The sequence below is a fragment of the Patiria miniata genome, unplaced genomic scaffold, assembly GCF_015706575.1.
Source record: "Patiria miniata isolate m_02_andy unplaced genomic scaffold, ASM1570657v1 HiC_scaffold_18, whole genome shotgun sequence".
Taxonomy (NCBI): Eukaryota; Metazoa; Echinodermata; class Asteroidea; order Valvatida; family Asterinidae; genus Patiria; species Patiria miniata.
In genome coordinates this window covers 14,345,487-14,370,851 of record NW_024037056.1, presented here as the reverse complement: position 1 = coordinate 14,370,851, position 25,365 = coordinate 14,345,487, and the positions used below count along the sequence as shown (strand labels likewise).

The following is a 25,365-nucleotide window of genomic DNA, read 5'->3' as shown; positions in this document are numbered from 1 at the left end:
TGACCATTGAACACATAAACAAAACTCAATCTCACCATAATCAGTAGGCAAAATCACCAGTGTCTCCACGAAAGCAACTTTTCAACTGCAAAAATACTGAAAAGTAATGCCTCTCTCTTTATTGATTGTTTTAGTGAAAATCGAAGCTCATCACCATACACTGTTGTAGCCTTTTGTTGCCATTTTACAGTAGAATGGAGGAAAACCTGATGTTTTCAGGATTCATTGCACGGTACCAGTCCTCCCTACATTCGAAGTCCAAAGGACAACGGAGGGACCGGGAACAAGTCTATTTGTGCTTCTCCCAGGTTTGAAAGCATGCACTGCACGTAGACGGTTCTGGTTCTAGTTCTAGTTCTGGTTCTGGTTCTGGTTCTAGTTCTGGTTCTAGTTCTGGTTCTGGTTCTGGTTGAGTCGGTAAAATTCACTGAAGAATAGCACACCAACTTTTGACCTTATGACTCGCATGGAGTGGATGTGGAGATGACCTTAGCAAATTGCCTTAGTTGTCCATGAAGTGCTTCGATGCACTATCCTTGAATGCAAATAGTGTTCTACCGTTGACGACGTTGGCTGGCAACTTGTTCCATTCTGTAATGGTTCTCGGGAAGAAAGAGATCTTGTAGGCTTCCTTAGTTGCCTGTCGTTTGTAGAATTTGTGTTGGTGCCTCCTGGTATTTCTTGTGTTTACGGCGAGGTGCTCTGCTCGTGAGATGGCAACCAGCTCGTGTTTGGTTTTGTAGAGCATGGTTAGTCTTTATCTTACGCCCTTTAAGGCCTCCCCACTTGAGGTGCTCAAGGATTCAAGTGACTGTTCCCTCTTCCTCACTGTGATTCTTTGTGCATGTCACGGCATTTCACGATCAGGATTATTGCTATGATCATAGAGCTACATGAAAACGGCCTTCGTGCACAAGTACCCCCTCAACGGTAACAAAGGGAGAGTTGGGGAGACCTATAGAGTTATAATAAAATTACTAGAGCGCTAACTCCTCATTCTCACGCACAGAGACACTTAGAAGCTGCTCTGAAATCTTGACTTGAACAAAAATATAATAATTTGCCTTCAGTGTCTCATTGACAATTTATGCATTCCAGGAGCCGTTCGGTGTATTTGTCTATAAATCACTTGTTCATAAAATGTTACATTTTGAATAATAATGAGACGCCGATAAAGAGGGCGGGGGGGGGGAGGGTTCGAACCCCCCCCCCCCGCTCTGACACCAATAACAAATCATAACAATTATACTAATAATTACCTATAATGTCCGCCTGTCCGCAACACTCGGACATAAACAAAATTGACGGGCCTGACCCCCGACCCTGCAAAAATTCCTGGATCCGCCCCCTGATAAGTATGAATGAATGCATATACAATGTATATTATCCATAAAATTTTACAGTCTGAATAATTCATGAATTCACAGTCTTTAATTTCATTTTGGTCGTCGTAAAGTCAACTACTGAATATCAGGCCTCGTCAGTTTCGAAAATCATTCAATACCATTCATTTGATCGTATATAGCTAGTCAACATTTAAGCTAAGAGATTTACCATTTGAAGCAGCGTTACTGCGATCATTGCTTAGACAAACAGTGGCATTCCAGCACCAAACTCTTAAAGACGCTTCTCTTGCATCAATTTGGTAACGATGAGCTACCAAGAACTTGACCAGACCCGCCACGTCTTCCAGGCAGCCGATTACGCCGTCTGCGGCGCAATGCTGCTGGCCTCTCTCGGCATCGGCTTCTACTACGGCCTGAGGGGCGGTAGGCAGCGGACATCGGCCGAGTATGTCCTGGCCGACCGCAGTATGACCGTGATCCCCGTCACTCTCTCCCTGCTCGCGACGATGTTCTCCGGTATCAGCTTGCAAGGCTTCGCCGCTGATGTCTACTTCAGAGGGACCATGCTGATCTGGCTGATCGCATCGAACATCGTCTTTTCTGCTGTCGCTTTTTACGTTTTCGTGCCGATGTTCTACAACCTGAGAATAACGTCCATATTTGAGGTACGGTGCGTATATGCTCAACATATTTTATTATACGCCTAACAAGTCTGTAAATGTGCGTTTCTTTTAAGTTGAAAACAACTTTAAAGTATTGTCAAAAGACAAAATTGACTGTACATGCATGGAGTTCCCTATGAATTCTACAACAAAATAAAAGAAATAACGACCCCAACTATAATTGTTCATTGTAACATAAGAGTAATGACAAACAAAGATGCAGGAACAATATTATTTTATGGGTGGTGCTTTGTCATAAAAAATTATTCAGGTAGAACATGTTTTACCATCCAACTGAATAATAATCTTCGGATTGTGACTATGCGAATTTTTTCATATGGTCGTATTTATTTATTCATTATTATCCAGTGTACGTATGCCCAAAACAATTAAACACTGGTTTCCACTGGAGGCCGTGCATGCATTACAAACAACTACACTCAATAAACTATCATCATTCCCTTGTGTGTTTCTCTTCGTTTTGCGACACATAAACCTAACCCCAAGATGCCTCTAAACCTGTTTTTCAGAGAGGGGGAAACCTTATGTGGACGTGGGCAAGTCCACACAACGTATCTGGTTTATGTGGACATCTTTTGTTTTGGAAGTCCACACGGTGAATGTAATGGTTTTACACCACACCACCACACCCACCCACCACACCACACCACACCACACCACACCACACCACACCACACCACACCACACCACACCACACCACACCACACCACACCACACCACACACACACCACACCACACCACACCACACCACACCACACCACACCACACCACACCACCACACCACACCACAGCAAACCACACCACACCACACCACACCACACCACACCACACCACACCACACCACACCACACCACACCACACCACACCACACCACACCACACCACACCACACCACACCACACCACACCCAACCACCAACACCACACCACACCACACCACACCTAATCACACCATACAAGCACATGGGTTTCGCTGTGGGTTTCCCTTCAGTAATTCAAATGAAAAAGAAAGAAAACTAAAACTAATTATTTATTTAAACGATAACTATTTCATAATTTTCTTCTTCTTTGTATTACAGTATCTGGAAGCGCGATTCAACAAGGCTGTGACAGCGTGTGGAATATTCGCATTCACACTGCACTCGGTAAGTTTTGTCTTGTTGTCCTATAGGTGTTACTTGTGCTTTGTTGCCCCCCCCTAGAAAAAATCCTGGCGACGCCCATGCACACCGCGCGTGCGTACTAGTTAGCGCGCGTATCGCGCAAAGTACGTACGACTCATTTTTTTCTGAATTGCACAATTAAAGGGTATGTACATCATTGGCTTTTGCTGTAATTTTCAAAAATGATCTATTTGAGGGGTTAATATAATAGATCAAATATTGTTACACTGACATGTTTGAAATTTTGTGTTTAAAAATGCTGGAAAACCAAGAAAAACAAAAATGTTCAAGTAGTCTGGTTCCCTGACTCCACTAAAGATGAAATGGATCAATGTATTGATGCCGGAAAATTGTAAGGTAAGGTCTAGCTGGCCTGCACCCGTTCATGAACATGTAACCAATAGCAAACAAAATTTGGACTGAAAAAAATTGTAAATTTGGAGCAGTAGTTGAAAATAGTTAGGTTTTTCCAAGGGTGGTCGGCCGACCACCGTTGGAAATGTATACAAAAATACCATTTTCTTGAAAATGACTTCACACCAGGTGCCATTATTTTACAGGATGCCTTAGACTGTCAATTACCAACATCCTAGTAAGGTATTTTGTAAAAACTTAGTAGTTTTATTTTTCGATGTTTGCAAAGCCACATCGTCTTCGCGTGAGCGGGGTACTTGTGCACTAAGCCTTATTGTACAATTAAGTATTCCCTAATTGTCTTGCGTTGTTTCATGCTGTTTTTGGATATTTCTACAACAGGTCTTGTACATGAGCCTGGTAAGCTTCACCGCATGTACTGCAGCAACGGCAGGTACGCTGTAATAAATAAAAAACAAAAAAATTAAACATATTACTCGAGACTTCCGTATGGATGTAAAATGTTTAGCATATTCTCGACGTATTGTTTGTTTTTGTAAACAAATGAGAACAAGTTACTACAAAAAATAACTGACATTAAAACTGTTTTCGGTATTTCTATTAATTATTGACAAGACGTGGACCTCCCCCGTTATCTTCGTTCGCTAAGCCAAGCCAAGAAGATAGATTAGCTTATCCACGACTTAATTTATTTGATATTGGTTTCGGTACTCCATGTATTTGTTTTCTTTAAATAGTGACTGGTGTTAGCTTCGGAGTTGCCGTCGTTTGTGTGATTGGCGTCTGTACCATCTACACTGTCATGGTAAGTCAAAACCCCAAAAACATAATATTTATTATCAAACAATTTAATACAAGGGGAGGGGGGGATTATTTGGGGATGGATTACTGGAAGTGAGGTAGAAGATGTCAAAAAAACTTCAACGACTGAAACATGCACTTGGAGACTACAAGAAGGTGCCTTTCTTTTAATAAGCTTGAAATTTCAAAGTGAAACTAACTTGTGCTTTTAGCTCTCAGTATTAAAATTAAGTATAATATAGACTTGTTTCCAAGCGTAGTCAAATACATGCAGCATAAGAAAACTTATGGTCTTTACTCTACCGTGATGAGCAATATTGGCAGCAAATTGTTTCAACTGCGGATAATACTGGGATAGACTGACCATGTTGATGGACGGATGAAGGATTTAATGGCCCTTCAATCAGGGGTAGTAATGGGTTGTTTTTTGTTCCAGGGTGGCATCAAGGCTGTAATGTGGACCGACACTATTCAAATGCTGCTGATTTTCGCCACCATCATCATCGTCGTCATCAAGGGAAACATTGAGATGGGAGGCGTCATCAATGTCTGGCAAATCGCGCGGGAGGGCGGCCGAATCGAGCTTCTCAAGTAAAAAACTGATTCTTATTAACATCAATATCCTTGTTAATCCCTCTTGGTGTATCTACTTTTTTAATCCATCCTTCTACTCCATTCCCTCTGATCTTCACTCAATCTTTTGTGTTTCTCCTCCCAACCCTGCATGCTTGTGCGTCCCTACATGTTTGATTCTTGTACCTCTGTCATTTTGCCTTTGAGGAAGATCTTAAGATATGAACACCTGGAACCTGGACCAGCTTTACCAGAGGGCAATTCCGAAAAATCCAACGTACGTCGGACCACATGATGTACATGTTCAGGTCGTTAAGGTGGTACCTTAGTTTGGTCTGTAATTATTTTTTACTCATTAGATGTCAGATTATTAGTGATGTATCACATTCCCTTTTCCAACAGCAGCTCATAAAGTGTCTGGCATGTTTGTCTGAATTTACGGAATTGCCCAGACTTACCTTGGCCTGTCTTTTTTTTTTTTAAGTATCAGCCCAGATCCGACTGAATACTACACTGTCTGGGGCTTTCTCATCGGCCAATTGGGAGCGGCAGCAATGGTTGTCTGTAACCAGTACCTAATGCAACGCTTCCTGGCATGTAAGAGTCTCGCAGTGGCCAAAACGTAAGTTCCAGAATGCTGATGCTCTGTGCGAAACGGGTCCTGACTTTTGATTGTGTGCACTCCTATATAGACCCTTTCCATATGGTAGCCATCTTGGCGGTGCAGTGCTTTTTGCACAGGGATACGATGCGTACACCTTTTCTGGTGCATTCAATGTTACTGCATAAATGTGAAACATCTTCCAGATTGCTTCTGTATGCAAAGGTTCTATTGGTCTTAAGTGCTAGTGCTGGTTTTGTGAATAACTATTGACCCCGTGCACGAACAAAGAGGGCGCACTGTAAGCTTACCAAGACACAAGCGTCGAAAAACGGGCTTTTTTATCATTTATATAATCTATTCGCTCTAACTGCACTGCAGTATGTGGAGAGTAAACAGTCCAACAAATTTAGTACTTTCATCGAGAGTTTCAAAGACATTTTTGAAACAATTTCTGAGTTTATAATAATGACGTCAGTGACTGGTTCCCCGCAGAGCTGTCGTTGGTTTCATGGTCGGCTCAACAATCTTCATAAGTCTGTGTGTGTTTGGTGGTGTGACGTTGTACGCTTACTACGCTGGCTGCGACCCCACAATGAGGGGGCATCTGAATCAACCAGATGAGGTATACACCCTCAACAAATTATTATTATTTTTTTTTTGGTAGTTTACTTTTTGTTTACCCTTTTTCTCTAGATTGTGTTCATCTAAGTTTGCATAGGTGTGATTGTTTATTCGTTTGCTGTTACTCTGCTTATTGTTTTCCCTATATTTGTTTGCCTAAATTAGTTCCAACGTTTTGATAAACAGTTTACCTTTTAATTAATGTCTGGTTGGTTTCAGCTTTTGCCGTACTTTATCATTGACGTCTTTCACGGGGTACCAGGCATGGCTGGTGTTCTGCTGTCGGGGATGCTCGGCGCCGCGTTAAGGTGGGTGGTACATAATATTAAAATACATAATACCAGTTGGCAAAGGTACCAGTGCGTTAATCTTGGTAACAACACATCATGTTGCCGTGTCAAGTTTTTCGCTGGTACCCGTTGCCCCATTTGAGAGCGCTGGTGACCCTGCTTCATGAAGCAACATATATCATGTATCTGGGTCATAAACACATTCTTTTGTGGGGGGAGGGCGAATGAAGTCTCACGAGATCTCGTCTTCAAGGACCTTAAAACTTCTTCTTTCTTAAAACTCTTGCAGCACCCTTTCGTCTGCTCTCAATGGCGTAGCAACGTTACTTGGTCAACACCTTGTCAAACCGTACGTCAAGAATCTAAGCGATGAGAGATACACAATGGTACTGAAATCCCTGGGTACGTTTGCTTTCATCGAGTGCTGACAACGTAATTTGTCCTGGTCATAAGTTGAAGTTGCTTCGTTTAATTGTGACTGCGTGATATATGCGTTTGATTCGAGTCCATCAGAAGTCCATCACAATCCGTTCAAAATCACAGGTTCTATGAGAAAACCCAGTCACAATGGGCATAACAGGGAATAAACATTAAGGTACGGTATTCATTTTGTAAAACACCAGTTCGTTTGTTGTCACTTAACTCAAAGCTGCAGTATTTGTGATAGACTTGTTAGACTTGTGGTCGGACACCACTACAACTTTTATTGAATTTTAACTGTTTGGAACAGTATATTATCAATGAATTTGCGGTATTTTACATGACCAGGAAACTGTATTGTTCATTAGGTGTCCTCGTTTTGTTTTATTCATAGCCACTCTCCTTGCTATCATCATTCTGGGAGTAACTTTCCTGGTGCCACTGATCGGCGGAGCCGTACCCGTGAGTACCTATTCTACTGAGCGGTGACAACTTTGGCCCCGTATCCGAGCTGGCAATAAATCTTTGCTCAGGCTGGTTCCCAATCAAACTCTTGTTGGATTTACAATGCCTGTGACTGGTTTCCAGCTCATTTAGTTACACATTGGCTTAGTTTAAGCACTAGTTAGTTAACATCTCAGTTTACTGATACTAGGTCTAAGCTCGAGCCTTCTAAGTTAGGCCCTACGTGGTCTAGACTGTTGGGGAAGTGAAATAATCTTGCTATCTATAAAGGATACAGTTCATGTTTAAACTAATGTGCGCATGTTCAAAATGACTTTAAAAATAGTAAAACACTGGTGTGTTTGCTGCCACCACTCGTCTCTAAGATCTCCACGTTGGTACAATTTTTTTTGTAATGTAGACGTTGCTTGCTATTGCTGGTGCTGTGAGTGGACCGATTCTTGGCATTTATCTCCTGGGGATGTTCTACCCACGATGCAAGGCTAAGGTAACAGTGTCAGGAATTTCCCTTGGTTACAAGATGGTGACTTATTGTTCCTGCTGGTCACGTGACACTGAAAAACTCAAATAAGTAAACAAAAAAATAATAATATTGCACTTCTCAACACTCCTTGTTTGTCACTGAGAATTACGTTTTTTTTAATGTGAAGTTCATTTTGTAAAAACAAGGCTTAAGAATTTCATTCGAAGCTGATTTACCAGTTGATGTGTGCGCATGCGTTGACAGTCGAACGAGGTCTTAGGTCAATAAGACTTTGAAACTCGACTGTTTGCAGGGTGCGTTTGTTGGATACCTTGTTGGTGCGTCGATTGGTATTTGGTTGGGCGTGGGCAATGTTCTTCATGGCAATCGCTCGGCAGGCATTCTGCCCCTATCCATCGATGACTGCCCTGCCTTAAATACCACCCTGGAAACCATGACAACGACCTTTGACCCAAGCGTGTATACCACCACGTCATTGGATGATTCCACTTCTTCAGTGATGACCAATCCGGATGAGGAAAGGTGGGTTTGACAAGTTACAAACGCCTCTGTTAAAAAAAAAAATCATTGAGATGAAAGTACAAAGTGTGTCCTCGCGGCGTTACTCAGATAAACAAAGAGTTTCCTCAGTGAGGGCGTTTTCTTGCAAAGTGTCTATTGCCACCGTAGTGTATTTGTGTACCAGGGAGGTAATTAAATCATCATACAATTATAAGTAAAACTGCTGAAAACTCCTTTCTGACTGGATTGACCTAAAATATACAAATCAGAGGCATTTTAGCTAAGATCGCATGCATCGTCAGGCCGTGTTATTTTTCTTTAGATTTCAATCATCATATTTTTTTTTTAACCTTAATGCCTAAAATCTTTGCATTTTTTTCCCCCGCAGTGGTCCGATTTTTGGACCCCTCTACTCGGTTTCCAGAATCTGGTTCCCGACGCTCACCTGCTTTTTGACCATCTTAGTAGCCGCAATTATCACCTGGATATTTGGTGAGTCAACCTTTCGGTGCCAGTCTATTGTCATTAGAGCATGTTTCAGAGAACTGAATCTTATAGGGACTGGGGTAAAAAGGGAAACATTGTAACTATAATTTAGGGTTTACTTTTGTGTAGTAGAAAATGTATAAACAAAATCAATCAAAATCCGAGCATTCCGGCGTCCTAATCTGTATTATTAATATCAAATAAAATATCATTTCGATGTTAATTCGAAACAGTTGCAGCCCTCTTAAACTAAATGAATACGCCCCCCCCCGCGAAAAACTACTTTATTTTATCCTTCTTTCTAATAATAGGTGGTAATGACTTAGAATCAGTTGACCCAAGACTGTACGTGAAATTGCCGAAGTGGGGTCACTGCGCATGGCCGTTTAAGGCGTGTGGAAGAAATAAGGAGCGTGGCCCGCCCAGTGACGTCAAATTTGAGGTGAGGTTTTCTTCAAATGGCAACCATTCTTAGCGAATAAATCCCGAATAGTGTTGCGTGGTTGCTATGAAACCTTACTGTCATTAGAATTCTTAGACTTTTCGGTTTTTTTTTCTTCAAAATACAGAATTAAAGGATAAATGCAAGTTTTAAGCAGCGCCTGTGCTGCAAAAGTTCATTATTGCCCTATCTTGTTATGAAATTGATATATTTTTTTTGAAATTTATTTTGACAGATGCAAGCACCAGACAACGAGCCAGTTTCCCAACAGGAGGAGGGTGAGAATTCACCCCTCCAAAAGTTGGGTATTAGTGACACTGGACCAGGAGTGAAGTGTAACCATGGGCGGTTGCGAAAGGATTCAAAAGTTTAAGTTGAAGTAACAAATCTTGCGATGTCCTGTACTTTTAGTAGGCCTATATAATTATGGTAATAAAAGGCTAATACCGCTTCGTATACATCACATTTTTGGAACGATTTAGTGCAATTGAATTATGAAGGGGCAGATTGGGTCATTATAATTCTATTTTGTGTGGCTTTTGGGGCAAATCATAGTTGGCAAGGGAACATTTCAGATTAAGTTGATTTGAGATAAGTTTGGGTAAAATGTTAAGGTTGAACTGTTTTAAAGTTTCAATGATTTTGGACTGGTGTGGCGCCATTTGGAATATGCGCCTGAAGCAGGTTCGGCCTATGGCTATTGCACCTCTACAATTATTTTTGCACGTATCAAACATTGAATTACAATCTTCTACTTTATATGAGTGCGCCCTCTCGTGGTCATGTCTTGGCAAGTCAACGGCTGTTTATTATTATAGATCACGTTATTTAATACACAATTTTCCGTGTTTATTCCTGCTTTTGGTGAAACTACAAGCACGACAAGTAATAATAATTTATATTTTGAAAATGTTCAAGGATAACATGTGAAAATGCGTCCTTTTCAGCGTTGTTAAGCACACCAAGTAACAGCTAATGTTTTTTGAAACATAAAACAGTCGTGGAAAAGCTTATGTGTCGCTATGCAACAATCGATCGACGGTAACAGATGGGGTGTGTTTTGTGACTTGGCGCTCCGTAGCAAATCTGCATTTTTTTGTCTTCACAACACCAAAACAGTGTTATTAATTGTCAGAGTAGTGTAATAGATATCTGGAGTTACCACTGGATCGTTTTAAATACATTTTTATTCATTAATTGCCTGACATATGCTGAGACAAGTTCGGTAATACTTCTGGTTCGAAAAATCAATCGTGCGTGAAGATAGCTTGCTGTATAGGCTACAGTACAAATACATACGTGTACGGTGTAGGCTTATTTGATGCGGGCAGAAAGAGTGCAGTGTCACACGTGAAGTACTAAGTAAAGAATCTTTCTCGTAAAAATGTCGGAGCAACAAGCCACAGAAGAGGTCGAGGTGAGTGTTATTTGTAATACTGAATGAATTAGGCCAAAAAAAGGGTTCTAGTTCTACTTCCGATTACATGATTTGAAAATAGGGAAAGCATGGGTAGGTAAGGAATTTTTGTTTTTACGATGTGTCTGCGTGTAGTCAAGGGTAAAATATAGTACTTGATGATTTTCAGGGTTTTTTCTTCATTTTCCACCAAAAAAAATTAGGGTGGGGCTGTTAAAATAAGGTAGGTAGCGGAAGCGGAAGCAGAACTGTTATTTTTTTTTTGGCCTTATTTGGAGTAAAGTGGTGTGTAGTCCCACTAACTGGGCCTGGGGCGCTTGTAGAACTCCTTTTTTGACATTTGGGATGTTGGTCTGTCTATATTGCGTTAATGTATTCACCATGTTCAAGACATGAATCACAATATTTAGAATCCTGAACACAAAAGTTTAAACTAAATTATTTATATTTTGTAGTAGAATCAGGCCATTCATGTTGTAAAGTCAGAAGGAACATTGCCTTTAAAATGTCTGCAAGGAATATTGCCTCAATAAAATCTGTCTAATCTGTAAAAATGGGCAGAAAAACAAGATAATGTTGAATTAATTACTTCAAACAGGAGCAACAGACGACACAAGAACAAGATGAAGAAAAGCCCACAGACGACAGCGCAGAACCAGAGGAGGAGCAAAAGGACACGAAGGAAGACGGAGACAAAACAGAACCAGGGAAGGAAGATAATGAAGGTAGAGAAGCCAGGCTAAGGAAACGGAGAAAAGAGAAAGGAACAGGTATAAGCCACGGAGGGGACGCAAGTCGTTTGCGGTAACTGCCTGGCTTCATATCATTCCATTCATCCAGCTAACGATCATTTCCATTTAGATCGAGGGCTGATTTTCAGCTGCTAAGGCCGAATAAAAAAAAATTAGCAGCTTCTGGTCCGGTCGTTTAAAAAAAAAGTAGGCGATTTTTTTTTTCCAACGTGGCCAATTTTTCAAGATGGCGGATGGGTTCTTCAATTCTTGACTATTGCTGATACAAAATTGTTTCCAAAGGAGCCATAACCATTTTTACACAGCTACAATTTTGTTGGAAACAAATAAAAAGACAATATATTGACAGTGTGCAAAGTATATTGCAAATTGGAAAACAATTCAAAAAAGAGAGAAAAAGGAACAAGTGGGGACGACAAACTGGTTTTTTTTTTTTACATGGCCTATGCACTGAAATTTACTTTGCAAAAAGTAGGTGTTTACAGACAGATAACATTTTTAGGTTTCAAGTTTTATGCCTATGCACAATGGGACACCATGCCAATTTATGATCCGCCAAAAGAAATACAGTTCATGACCTTTGCATAATCACCACATTCCATTGTCGCTAATCTCGTTGTGAACCCAAAAAGCCCATTTATAGTACAGGCAATATAAGGTTTGACCTCAAACAAATTGCAACAGAATTTTTTTCACCACAGTGCATTTCTATAAGGTCCCTAAAATGACATACTAAAAGTCTTTAAAAATCGAGGTGGTGGAAATATGCCTAATTTGCATAAATCCAAAATGGCCGCATATGTTAGGACTTTCGCATTGATTTGGTCATATTTCTCATACTAGGTGGATTTTAGAGGTACTTTAAACAACAGTTTTAGTCCTTTTACATTGATTTACTCATTATTTAAGTCCTAGGTAAATTCCAAGATCCCTATGTTTCCGAAATTTTTCAAATGCCGTATAATTTGCATAAATGCCGTATATCAATTTGCCTAATTAAAGTTAAAATAATGGATGCCATGTGTGGACATGTACCAATTGAGTGTTCCCTGATAATCCAAGTCAAATTTCACACCACAGTGCATTGCTATAAGGTCCCTAAAAAAGTTGTTAAAAATCCAAATGGTGGAAATATGCCAAATTTGCATAAATTCAAAAGGCCGCTAATTACATGATTTTCATATGATTTGGCGCGGCCATAATAGTATATAGGCCGTTATGTACTTTTGCTTTTTTTTTTTTAAGAAGTAATTTTTGCCATATTTGGAAAGAGTTTACCTCCCTAAGCCGGAAATGCATTGAAGACATTTTTTCCCAGCTACCGTGTGGCGGCCATCTTGGATTTCAAAATGGCCGCCATTTCGAGCCTAATTTGTATCATAACTTCGGACTTGATTGTCACATGAAGTTCATTTTGATGGCAAACCCCATGTTTTTGATACCAAGGAACCTGAGTACATTATTGTTTATGGTGTACTCCAACTGGATGGCAGCCATCTTGGATATTTCAAATATATGGCCGCCATTTTCGGCTTATTTGCATAATAAATTTGGACTCGAATGGCGTACGAAGTCAATTTCGGTGGCAAACCCCATACATTTGATACCAAGTAATCTTAATGACCCATTGCTGATGATCTATCCCAGATGGATGGCAGCCATCTTGGATTTTTTTTCAAAATAGCCGCCATCTTGGATCTTATTTATAATAACATTGCACCTGAATGTCCTATGAAGTCCATGTATTTGAATGAATTCAAGTAAATCACTGTGGACGGGGTACTTACAGTTGATGGCAGCCATCTTTGATATTTCATAATTGCCGCCATTCTGAACTATTTGCATAATAAATTTGGACTTCAATGTCGTATGAAGTCACTATTGGTGGTGGCAAAGCCCATAAATTTGATATCAAGGAATCCAATTAGCACATCTAGGCATCCCAAATGGATGCAGCCATATTGGATATTCAAAAATAGCGGCCATCTTTGATTTCATTTAAATAATAAGGTGGCACCCGAATGTCGTATGAAGTCCATTTTGGTGGCAAACTGCATTATGTTCTTGATACCAAGGAACCCAAGTTGATCATTGTTGATGGGGTACTCCACTGGAAGTATACCCCATCAACAATGATTTTCGTGGGTTCATTGGTATCAAAAACATGGGGTTTGCTTCCAAACTGAACTTCATATGACAATCAGGTCCGAAGTTAGATACAAATTAGGCCCGAAATGGCGGCCATTTTGAATTCCAAGATGACCGCCACATGGTAGATAGAAAAAAAATGTTACCAATGGATTTCCAGCTTAGGAAGGTAAAGTCTATCCAAATAATTATGAGAAAAATTCCTTCTTTAGCAAAGAAAAATGCAGTGGCCAAAAATATGACATAATATGCTATCTAGTAATAACTCTCGTCCTAAGTTGCTTTTCGGGGTACTTTAAACAACATTTTGTCATTTGACATTGGGGCCATTCAGTGTCAAATCACCCCCAAAACTTTTAAATTTGAAACCCCAACCTCTTCAAATTGGATCATATTTAGTTAATGGGGTAATTTCGGCTGAAAAGCCGAAATTTTAAGTTTTAGCACCATCGGACAAACAGTTTTCGCGCTACCGCCCAGGCAATTTTAGTCAAAATGGACATTGCTGCCATTTTAAATGACCATATTTCTATAATCTGTGAGCCAAATGTGGTAATCTTAATTTCTTTTGAAAGGTTACATCATGAGAAATCCAAATTTACCATTGTTTTGTTCATGTCGGGGTTATTTTAAGTATAATGACATTTTGACCTTTAATTTGACCTTGAATTTGACCTAGTGGATCACCCGACATTGAGACAAACTTAGATGAAAATTAAACCCCAAGATGTTCGCTACAAAATATCAAAAAATTGGGAAAGATATTTTTTTGTTTTTGGCTCATCTCAAAGTTTGCATACGCGTTGCAAAATGTGATATCCCTATGCAGTGTACTAGTGGATTTAAAGTAGGGATTTTTTTGTCCCTGAAATGTGTTAAAATTATTCCTTTTATTTTCTGAGTTAATTCATCAATCACTAATTTTTTTTACGGCCGTAAAGTGTTATGTAACTTCGGAGGTGGGTGCTAGGTGAATTATGCAAATGTAATTCCTTTTCCTTTGTTGCATACCAATTCCGGGCTTGCACCCATGCGGGAGGGGTATAAAACCATCGCCCACGTATTTTCGGATTGAGGTTTGCGGTTTTTTGGTTTATATCTTTCCCGTATATATAATATGATTTTTGTGATTTGTAACTCCTGTGTTGAATCCTCTGTTCTCTTGAGTTATTCCTTGATTTTTGGTCCGAGTAGAGCGGCACAAGGGTTCGCTCTGCGACACAGGGATATCACACTTTCCAGCACTTATACCAACTTTGACAAGAGCTAGAAACCTTAACAAAAAATATTATACCCCATAGGAAACATAGGATCTCATAAGGTACCTCGGACTGGAATGATGATGAAATCAATGTCAAAGGACAAATTGTTGTTCAAAGTACTCCAAAAAGCAATGCAGGACAAGAGTTATGGCCAAATCAAAAATCATGTAATTAGTGGCCATTTTGAATTTATGCAAATTAGGCATATTTCCACCACTTGGATTTCTTTCCCTTTTTTAAGGAACCTTATAGCAATGCACAATGGTGTGAAATTAATTTATGTACATGACTGGACTTGGATTATCAGGGAAAATTTTACTGTGACATGTCCACACATGACAGCCATAATTTTAAAGGGAATGTACATCATTGGCTTTTGCTGTAATTTTCAGAAATGAACTATTTGAGGGGTTAGTATAATAGATCAAATATTGTTACACTGACATGTTTGAAGTTTTGTGTTCGAAAATGCTGGAAAAACCAAGAAAAACTAAAATTTTCAAGTAGTCTGGTTCCTTGACTCCACTAAAGATAAAATGGATCAATTTATAAATGCCGGAAAATTGTAAGGTAAGGGAACCAGTCTAGCTGGCCTGCACCCATTCATGAACATGTAACCAATAACAAACAAAATTTGGACTGAACAAAGTGTAAAGTTGGAGCAGCAGTTGAAAAATGTATACAAAAATACAATTTTCTTGAAAATGACTTCACACCAGGATGCTTTAGACTGTCATTTACCAACGTCCTAGCAAGGTATTTCGTAAAAACTTGGTAGTTTTATTTTTCGATGTCTGCAAATGTTGTATATTCCCTTTAACTTTAATCTATGCAAATTAATAAATGGCATTTATGCAAATTATTATCGGCATATCGCAAATTGGGAAACATAGGGATATTGAAACTTACCAAGGTCTAGAATAATGAGTAAATTCGCCTGATGATCGCCACGCAGTGTGCGTGTGCGTGAAACCAATGGTAGCAGAATAGACTGAACCTATATGTTATATATAGATTCATATATATATCATATTGCAGATAGTATATATATATTACAGCATAATAAATGAATATAAATCATCTACAGATCTTTTCTGAAGTCAATGGGCATCTCAATAATAAATTAAGATCAACTCTCTGTGTTTAGTATTAAATATATTGTTGCAGCATCACTAAATATTCCATTATAAAGTAGCAAAAAAAGTGGTACTGGGTGTGGTTAAGAAACACATTAGAAAACTACTTTCCACCACACGGATTTCTTAAGACTTTTAATATGTTATAGAGGAGATTTTTCTGAGTAATAACCTTTTTAAATGGTTTCTGTTGCAATTTGTTTGAGGTTACCCATTAATTTTTCACATAATGCCTGTACTATTATCATTCATGTGCAAACATACGCAGGCAGTACAGTAGCACTAGATAAGAGTAAATTGCATGCATTTCTTTACATTTGGTGCCAACAGCTGTTAACATTTTGTGTGTGGGTGCTCGTTTTTGATGTTTTGTTTGTATGAGATTGGCCATTTTGATTGCCTGATTGGAATACATTATCCAATCTGATGTTTAAAATCACAACTTACTAATTCCTTAAAATTAATTATCGAAAACATTATGAGATAAGCAAAGTGCCATAGAAACAAGTGGAAAGGGTAAACAATCAAAACAAGTTGTTTAAAATTAAAAAAATAAAGTAGAACAAAGACTGTAAAAAAGAAAGAAAAAAAAAAATCATTTTTTTGTTGAACGGCACAACCGAGTATGTAAACAAAGACAAAATTGCCATTAAAAAAAAATCTAATTCTACATTTCAATAAAGTAATTTTCACATCTTAAATTTGTCGCTTTACCAGGTTCGACGATAGAGTCATCTAAAAGACAGAAGCAGTTCGTTGCCGAATTCAATAGATTGAAAGCCAGCCTGGAGAAGGAGGCTACAAAAATCGTCAAACCGGAATTGTGAGTATTTAAATTCTGACTAATATTGAAAATAGATTATGGATTTTTAAAAAACAAATGTAACGGCTTTCCCTATTTCAGCCACGGTACAAATTACAAACTTAATGATTTTGTTGACCCAAATTGATCTTGCAATCCACAACTGCTGTGTCAATTATTCACTATACTTTAATATCCAAATTCTCAGTGAGTGACGAAAACATAAACAGAAATATAGAAACTCAATAATTGTTTTCTCGTCCTTATGTTTCCTTTATAGCAAGCAATACTCGCCATACATCCACACTAGTCTGGCGCCTTACTACAACACCTACACCGTGCAATTTCTACTCAGTCTGGTAAGCATACCGTCAAGTTTTGTCATCTTGTAGGTCTAAATACCAGTGGGATTGAAAGCTATTATGTCAGTCCCTATGTCTGAGAGAGATTGGTCGTACTTGTAGAATCCCCAACAGAAAGTTCTGCAGTCACGGACTGCTGGAGTTCTCAAACAGCGCAGAGATGGGAGGGAGGGGGGAGAAAATATTATGTCACCTGAGGGCGCTGTTCACTGGACGAGATAGGATAGCAGTTGACACACACACTAGATGGCGCTCTTCATCATTGTTGTGGGGTCGGGGCTTGACAATTTCTTTCTTGAAAATTACTTCCATCTAGAAACTATTTCAAATTCCATCTGAGTCAGATTATAAAATGGTTGTTCGTTGTTTCAATTTGTTTCAGCCTCCACATGTACGGCACGGCTACATCACTCGTAAAACTGCGATTGGCATAGTGGATCCTGAAGTATCGCACAACATGGATATGTAAGTATTCAAGTATTGTTATAGGCTCGGTGCATGAACATAGATGGCGCTATGCAACGTACTTGGTCACAACCCCTAGTAAAGAACGCATTGCAAGAGGAACGCAAAACAGCAGTACACACTGTGAAGCCACTTGCAAAACAAGATCTCCCCTTTTTGTCACACCCTGACCCTGCCCACATCTAATTTCAACTTTTAAACTGAAGAATTAATTTTTCAGTTTTCTCTATTTTTCTTTCCCAGTTTTGTCAATTTCAAATTGCTTATTTGGAAAAAAACAAACAGGCTTTTCCTTCTCTTTTCCTCCAGAAATGTCGATGAGGTCCCAGAATCGGTCTCTATTCCTGTAACATCGATGGATCCCGAACTTTCGTAAGTGCCTCCTTTTCTGGTCAATTTTTCTTGTTTACATAGAAATGTATATTATGAATACTGCGATCAATACTTCCACTTCTTCAAATAACGGAAGTCAAATCAAATTACAAATCAGACAGCGAAACCTTGGGATGTTGATTGGTTGATACGTAAGACATCTGCACTACAAAGACAGAGGTTATGAGTTCTAATCCCAAGAGGTTTAGAAAAGCATCCAGCTTGCAGTACTTTTAACATCACATCATTGACGGGCGAAACAGTGTTTTGAAAATAGACTGAAATTGTTTTCAATTATTGACCAACTTTTTGTATGTATTGTTTGATGTAGGCCGAGAAGTCAGGGTCTTAAGGGTGGCAAAGAGGGCAGCACCAGACTACCCAAGTGGCCTGTCGTCAAGTTTAAGAAGACGGAAGATCCCAATAAGAAGCTCAACTGGGGCGACGTGCCAAGATTGAGGTAAATACGATAACAATTTTTCAAATCTTTTCTGAATAGTTTTCAACTGGTTTCATATTCTGAATCATCATTTTCATGGAGTAATTTTGAAGGCTTCCAATATCCCAATTTAATACGATAAACCATAGTTTTGAGCCGGTGAGATCACTATAACCATGCCATATTTTGTATTAATTATTAGATATAAATATATTAATTGGAGGAAATTTTCATTTTTTGTAACTTTACACTTCAGTCCAAAATGAAATATTGTGCCCAATATTATTTTCAAATTATATCAGCATGCAAAGGTCGCTTTCATAGAGAACGTGCACGTAGCACTTTCACTGTGGGCAGGTTTATTAATTAAATTCAACGACAATGAAAATACGTGTCTACTCCGTGGATCGCAGAGGAAGAAGGACCTGTCCACAGAGAGGGCGCTCTATGCAAGCTTTCTGTAATATTGAATTCATGTCTGTTAACATCAAAAATGAGGTCATTAGGCCCAAAAAAATAAGTCTCCGGTTTCTGGTATGGAGCTTGCCCAAAAAGTGGTGCGGCGACGCGGCTTTTTTTTTTTTATACCCGATTTTTTTGCTTCAAATGTCGGCTGATGACTGCAAATGGTGCCCGACTAAACTTAGTGCAAATATATGGGAGTCCAGAGAGGCCACATAAAGCTTATTCTCGATCGTCACCCCATCTAAAAACACGTTAAAATCGTGCAGCAGCAGAATTCCAGTCAAATCAGTGAGTTTGGCGGTTTTGAGACATCATCTATCATTGAAAAAAAAAACTTTTTCATTTTGCCGACGCGCATGGCTACGGCGATGCGCGCGCATACCAGAAACCGGAGACTTTTTTTTTTGGCCTTACAGTGGATTTCTCAAACATACAGCCTTTACCAATAAGATCTCTGTTCCCCTTCCAGAGATTCCCTGAAGACGCAGTACAGCAGCAACGCCCAGGAGCGCATCAAGAGCGACTACGAGCGCACCAGGCAAGACTGGGACCGCATGGAGCTCGACAAGCTGAGAGACATCCACGAGGTCAGTCGCAGTCACATGCGCATCACCTGCGGTACGTACCTAGGCACTTCCAAGGGCTCGCATAAGGCCGTCAAGAACCTGACCAAAGTTCTTGAGTAAATTCCCTCAATCAGTATTCATGAGTGTTTCTAAATTCGGAGGCTGTGGTTTCGAATTACTTGACTACGGCTGTCGGTCACCATGCGTCTATGGGAAGTGGCTGCTGCTGCTTCCATAGGCGCGTGTGTTATTGCTAGCCGTAGCCATGTCATTCTGATGTAGCCCTAGTTCATATTCTGTGCAGGATGTGTATGTCTTAAACCATGGCCAAGTTCGGGCAAGGACCATTAGTCGACTAGTGGTTGATTTGTGACGTACCTTACGCCTGCGCACTGATAGCAACGTGCGAACGTCTCTAGTCAAACGCTGGTCAAAATGTCTTCGCAAAACTTCTGGATCCTGGCTCTCTGCTAGCGTTATGAATACGCACGGCTATTGGTTACCAGCGAAGCAACCAACCCCAGTAGGCTGGTTCCAAATAGTCGACTAGCGTAGTCCACCACCGTCGACTAGACAGAGTTCGGGCAAACGTTAGTTAACCATTGGTCAACTATAGTCCTTGCGCGAACTTGGCCCATGCTGTATTGAACCTTGTTATGGGCTCCGTGCACAAGTACCCCCTCAACGGTAAGAAAGGGAGAGTTGGGGAGACCACTGGGGGAGACATTCAAACACATTGCTGACGACGCTCGACACTCACGCTTAGACGCTGCTTAGTTAACATTAATAATAAACTAAGTCCTTTATACTTTGCGTCTTGAGCACGTGAACCAGTACACCCACTCTTGTTTTACTATACTCCTGAAGACAATGCTTTGTCCCAGTAGCTCACAAACCTACTACAGAGGACCGTTTTGAACAAAAGACCCAACTCCCGAGGACTGAAAGGATCTGTTGTTCTCCCTTTGTGTGTCTGTCCTCGGGGGTTATGTAGAACAAGTACACACATGCGATGTGTCAAATTCCTGGGGCGCTCAAAGCTGGTTGAAAAGCGCCCTCTGTGTTCGTGCATGGAGCCCATAGATGAACTTCAAATATGCTAAGAAAAGAAACAAGTCTAAAGCAATACAGATTTTGATACAAAAAAAATGGCATTCTTTTCTATACAAAAATATATTTTTATTACATTTCCAACACCGGTAGACTTTTCCATTCTATATTTTTTTTTATTTGCCAAAATTAAGGTCTTACAAAAAAAAAACATTTTAGGGGGAAAAAACACTGTATGTACTTAAAAATTTGAATATTGAGATGAAGGAATTTCACAAGGAAAGGCTGTAAATAAATTGTACATAAATGCAAAAATTACACATGACATTGTGAACATTATTTGAATCAAGTCATGCATTAAATTTTGATTTGGGAACAATTATTAAAGAAATTTAGGATCAAAATGTTTTGCCGCAAAGTGTAAATTGTTGAATAATTATGCCATTTGATGTAAAATAATTGTGTGTTGCTTGTTGCTTAAAACGATTTTGAGCCCACCGTTTAAAGTCTGATTGCTTGATTGTTTTTTTAAATTTGTAATCTGTTTCAATATGTAAATAGAAAATGATGTTTTAAGAATGGCGTTTTAAAATGATTTGTGAATTTGAAGTTGCATCAGGTTGGATCAAATTAGACAAAATTGAAAAATCTCTTGGATAAAGAGCATTAAACGGCAGATCTAAAACATCTTATACAATTTGAAGTATTATTATCCAAGTTATCCAAGTTTTCTCGTCTATCTACCTAGAATTTGATTTGTTTTGATAAGAAATTAAGTGATGGCTTTAAGGGCACAAAATAATTAGGTGTTGGCTATACATGTACTTTACAAATGTTTACCTTTCCACAAAAATAATTGAGTGCATGTAAACTTGAGTGGTATCTCAGCGGAGGAATAATTGTAATAAAATGACGGAAATAAACAACAAATTTTAAAAAGGAGACAAATTAATTTACATGTAATGATGTAAGTTTTGTTTGAAATGTATACATTGTATATATTTTGTAACATTTTCACCCAAAATGTAAGGTTAACCCTTTGTAAGTTTATTTTGTCACATTTTCACCCAAAATGTAAGGTTAACCCCTTGCCAATTTATTTTATCTCATTTTCACCCAAAAAGTAAGGCTTACCCCTTGCAAATTAATTTTGTCTCATTTTCACCCAAAAAGTAAGGCTAACCCCTTGCAAATTTATTTTGTCTCATTTTCGCCCAAAAAGTAAGGCTAACCCCTTGCAAATTTATTTTGTCTCATTTTCACCCAAAAAATAAGGCTAACCCCTTGCAAATATATTTTGTCTCATTTTCACCCAAAAAGTAAGGCTAACCCCTTGCAAATTAATTTTGTCTCATTTTCACCCAAAAAGTAAGGCTAACCCCTTGCAAATTTATTTTGTCTCATTTTCACCCAAAAAGTAAGGCTAACCCCTTGCAATTTATTTTGTCACATTTTCACCCAAAAAGTAAGGCTAACCCCTTGCAAATTAATTTTGTCTCATTTTCACCCAAAAAGTAAGGCTAACCCCTTGCAAATTTATTTTGTCTCAATTCACCCCAAAAGTAAGGCTAACCCCTTGCAAATTTTATTTTGTCTCATTTTCACCCAAAAAGTAAGGCTTACCCCTTGCAAATTTATTTTGTCTCAATTCACCCAAAAAGTAAGGCTAACCCCTTGCAAATTTTATTTTGTCACATTTTCACCCCAAAAGTAAGGCTAACCCCTTGCAAATTTTATTTTGTCACATTTTCACCCAAAAAGTAAGGCTAACCCCTTGCAAATATATTTTCTCTCATTTTCACCCAAAAAGTAAGGCTAACCCCTTGCAAATTTATTTTCTCTCATTTTCACCCAAAAAGTAAGGCTAACCCTTTGCAAATTTATTTTGTCTCATTTTCACCCAAAAAGTAAGGCTAACCCGTTCCAAACTTATTTGTCTCATTTTCACCCAAAAAGTAAGGCTTACCCCTTGCCAATTTATTTTGTCACATTTTAACCCCAAAAGTAAGGCTAACCCCTTGCAAATTTATTTTGTCACATTTTCACCCAAAAAGTAAGGCTAACCCCTTGCAAATTTATTTCGTCTCATTTTTAACCAAAAAGTAAGGCTAACCCCTTGCACATTTATTTGTCTCATTTTCACCCAAAAAGTAAGGCTAACCCCTTGCCAATTTATTTTGTCACATTTTCACCCAAAAAGTAAGGCTAACCCCTTGCCAATTTATTTTGTCACATTTTCACCCAAAAAGTAAGGCTAACCCCTTGCAAATTTTATTTTGTCACATTTTCACCCAAAAAGTAAGGCTAACCCCTTGCCAATTTATTTTGTCACATTTTAACCCCAAAAGTAAGGCTAACCCCTTGCAAATTTATTTTGTCACATTTTCACCCAAAAAGTAAGGCTAACCCCTTGCAAATTTATTTCGTCTCATTTTCAACCAAAAAGTAAGGCTAACCCCTTGCACATTTATTTGTCTCATTTTCACCCAAAAAGTAAGGCTAACCCCTTGCAAATTTATTTTGTCACATTTTCACCCAAAAAGTAAGGCTAACCCCTTGCCAATTTATTTTGTCACATTTTAACCCCAAAAGTAAGGCTAACCCCTTGCAAATTTATTTTGTCACATTTTCACCCAAAAAGTAAGGCTAACCCCTTGCAAATTTATTTCGTCTCATTTTCAACCAAAAAGTAAGGCTAACCCCTTGCAAATTTATTTGTCTCATTTTCACCCAAAAAGTAAGGCTAACCCCTTGCAAATTTTATTTTGTCACATTTTCACCCCAAAAGTAAGGCTAACCCCTTGCAAATTTTATTTTGTCACATTTTCACCCAAAAAGTAAGGCTAACCCCTTGCAAATATATTTTCTCTCATTTTCACCCAAAAAGTAAGGCTAACCCCTTGCAAATTTATTTTCTCTCATTTTCACCCAAAAAGTAAGGCTAACCCGTTGCAAATTTATTTTGTCTCATTTTCACCCAAAAAGTAAGGCTAACCCGTTGCAAACTTATTTGTCTCATTTTCACCCAAAAAGTAAGGCTTACCCCTTGCCAATTTATTTTGTCACATTTTAACCCCAAAAGTAAGGCTAACCCCTTGCAAATTTATTTTGTCACATTTTCACCCAAAAAGTAAGGCTAACCCCTTGCAAATTTATTTCGTCTCATTTTCAACCAAAAAGTAAGGCTAACCCCTTGCACATTTATTTGTCTCATTTTCACCCAAAAAGTAAGGCTAACCCCTTGCAAATTTATTTTGTCACATTTTCACCCAAAAAGTAAGGCTAACCCCTTGCCAATTTATTTTGTCACATTTTAACCCCAAAAGTAAGGCTAACCCCTTGCAAATTTATTTTGTCACATTTTCACCCAAAAAGTAAGGCTAACCCCTTGCAAATTTATTTCGTCTCATTTTCAACCAAAAAGTAAGGCTAACCCCTTGCACATTTATTTGTCTCATTTTCACCCAAAAAGTAAGGCTAACCCCTTGCAAATTTATTTTGTCACATTTTCACCCAAAAAGTAAGGCTAGCCCCTTGCCAATTTATTTTGTCACATTTTCACCCAAAAAGTAAGGCTAACCCCTTGCAAATTTTATTTTGTCACATTTTCACCCAAAAAGTAAGGCTAACCCCTTGCCAATTTATTTTGTCACATTTTAACCCCAAAAGTAAGGCTAACCCCTTGCAAATTTATTTTGTCACATTTTCACCCAAAAAGTAAGGCTAACCCCTTGCAAATTTATTTCGTCTCATTTTCAACCAAAAAGTAAGGCTAACCCCTTGCAAATTTATTTGTCTCATTTTCACCCAAAAAGTAAGGCTAAACCCTTGCCAATTTATTTTGTCACATTTTCAACCCAAAAGTAAGGCTAACCCCTTGCAAATTTATTTTCTCTCATTTTCACCCAAAAAGTAAGGCTAACCCCTTGCAAATTCATTTGCCACATTTTCACCCCAAAAGTAAGGCTAACCCCTTGCAAATTTTATTTTGTCTCATTTTCACCTTAAAAGTAAGGCTAACCCCTTGCAAATTTATTTTGTCTCATTTTCATCCAAACTGTTTTAAGTTAAAATGTTAGGTTTACCCCTTCCAATTTGCCGATCGGACCCAATAGAAGTATTCCCGAACGTCTTGATTTCCAAAGTATTAAACGACAGTACATATATTTTAAATCCCCGCACCAATTCCCCACAACTCCTAAACCAGAGATCGTGAATTCCGATTCCTGTCCCGTACCACAAACGGATGTTTTCCCTTTAATTAATAAGTCCATAGTATTTATCTCCCAAGTATATTTTAAGTTCGTATATTAAGTTCCCAGTATAAGTATAAACCGAGAGTATAAGTGTTTAAATTTTCGCGCAAATTTCAAAGTGGGTGTGGCCTCGTGGTAGATCTGTCTGCACGGAGTCCCAAGACAGCGAGTTCGAATCCCAGATCCGTAAGTTTGATTTATTATTTATTTTAAGATTGCGTAATTCGATTCTAAGGGTTTTAATTATAGGAAGTGTGATTTTCACTGGGGGACCCAGGTAGCGCACCCGGTAGAGGTCCCGACGGGTAAGCCGGCGCCCCTGGTTCGAGTCCCGGCCGCGGCAACTCGGACTGGCTGCAGGGAAACCTGCGGCGCTCCGAGTTTTGTATCGCGTGTCTACCCCAACTATATAAAATAAAATAAAATAAAACAGAATTTTACTCTTTTTAAATTAAATAAGTATAAGTAAAAAGAAGTAAAAAGTCCTGATGTGGCACCAGCCGGTTTCGAACTCGGTACCTTCCGCATGAGCACTAGAGTGCCTACCACTAGGCCATTGCGCTTTGCTTACTTAGAAGTGTTTGGAACTAATATATAAAGATTCGGATTCATATAACGCAA

General features: G+C 38.9%; 2 protein-coding genes across 3 annotated transcripts; both read left to right on the top strand.

Annotated features, from left to right (window-relative positions):
- The first annotated feature begins 1,458 nt into the window (after positions 1-1,458).
- On the top strand, positions 1,459-10,386 carry LOC119724770 (sodium-coupled monocarboxylate transporter 1-like). The gene is made up of 15 exons (XM_038195979.1): positions 1,459-2,011; positions 3,107-3,172; positions 3,947-3,998; positions 4,303-4,370; positions 4,803-4,957; positions 5,424-5,561; positions 6,036-6,165; positions 6,384-6,472; positions 6,744-6,856; positions 7,269-7,336; positions 7,740-7,826; positions 8,116-8,345; positions 8,713-8,816; positions 9,122-9,252; positions 9,488-10,386. Exons 1-15 carry the CDS (start codon positions 1,652-1,654, stop codon positions 9,623-9,625), a joined length of 1,929 nt encoding a protein of 642 aa, XP_038051907.1. The 5' UTR covers positions 1,459-1,651; the 3' UTR covers positions 9,626-10,386.
- LOC119724771 lies at positions 10,278-19,849 on the top strand. Of its 2 annotated transcripts, none has more exons than XM_038195980.1 (8): positions 10,278-10,669; positions 11,268-11,439; positions 16,685-16,790; positions 17,050-17,128; positions 17,514-17,596; positions 17,906-17,968; positions 18,300-18,428; positions 19,342-19,849. In XM_038195980.1, exons 1-8 carry the CDS (start codon positions 10,637-10,639, stop codon positions 19,556-19,558), a joined length of 882 nt encoding a protein of 293 aa, XP_038051908.1. In that variant the 5' UTR covers positions 10,278-10,636; the 3' UTR covers positions 19,559-19,849. The 2 variants fall into 2 exon arrangements, with proteins under 2 accessions (XP_038051908.1, XP_038051909.1); XM_038195981.1 differs by having other exon boundaries at positions 10,280-10,669; positions 11,268-11,394; positions 19,342-19,841.
- The last annotated feature ends 5,516 nt before the right edge of the window (positions 19,850-25,365 follow it).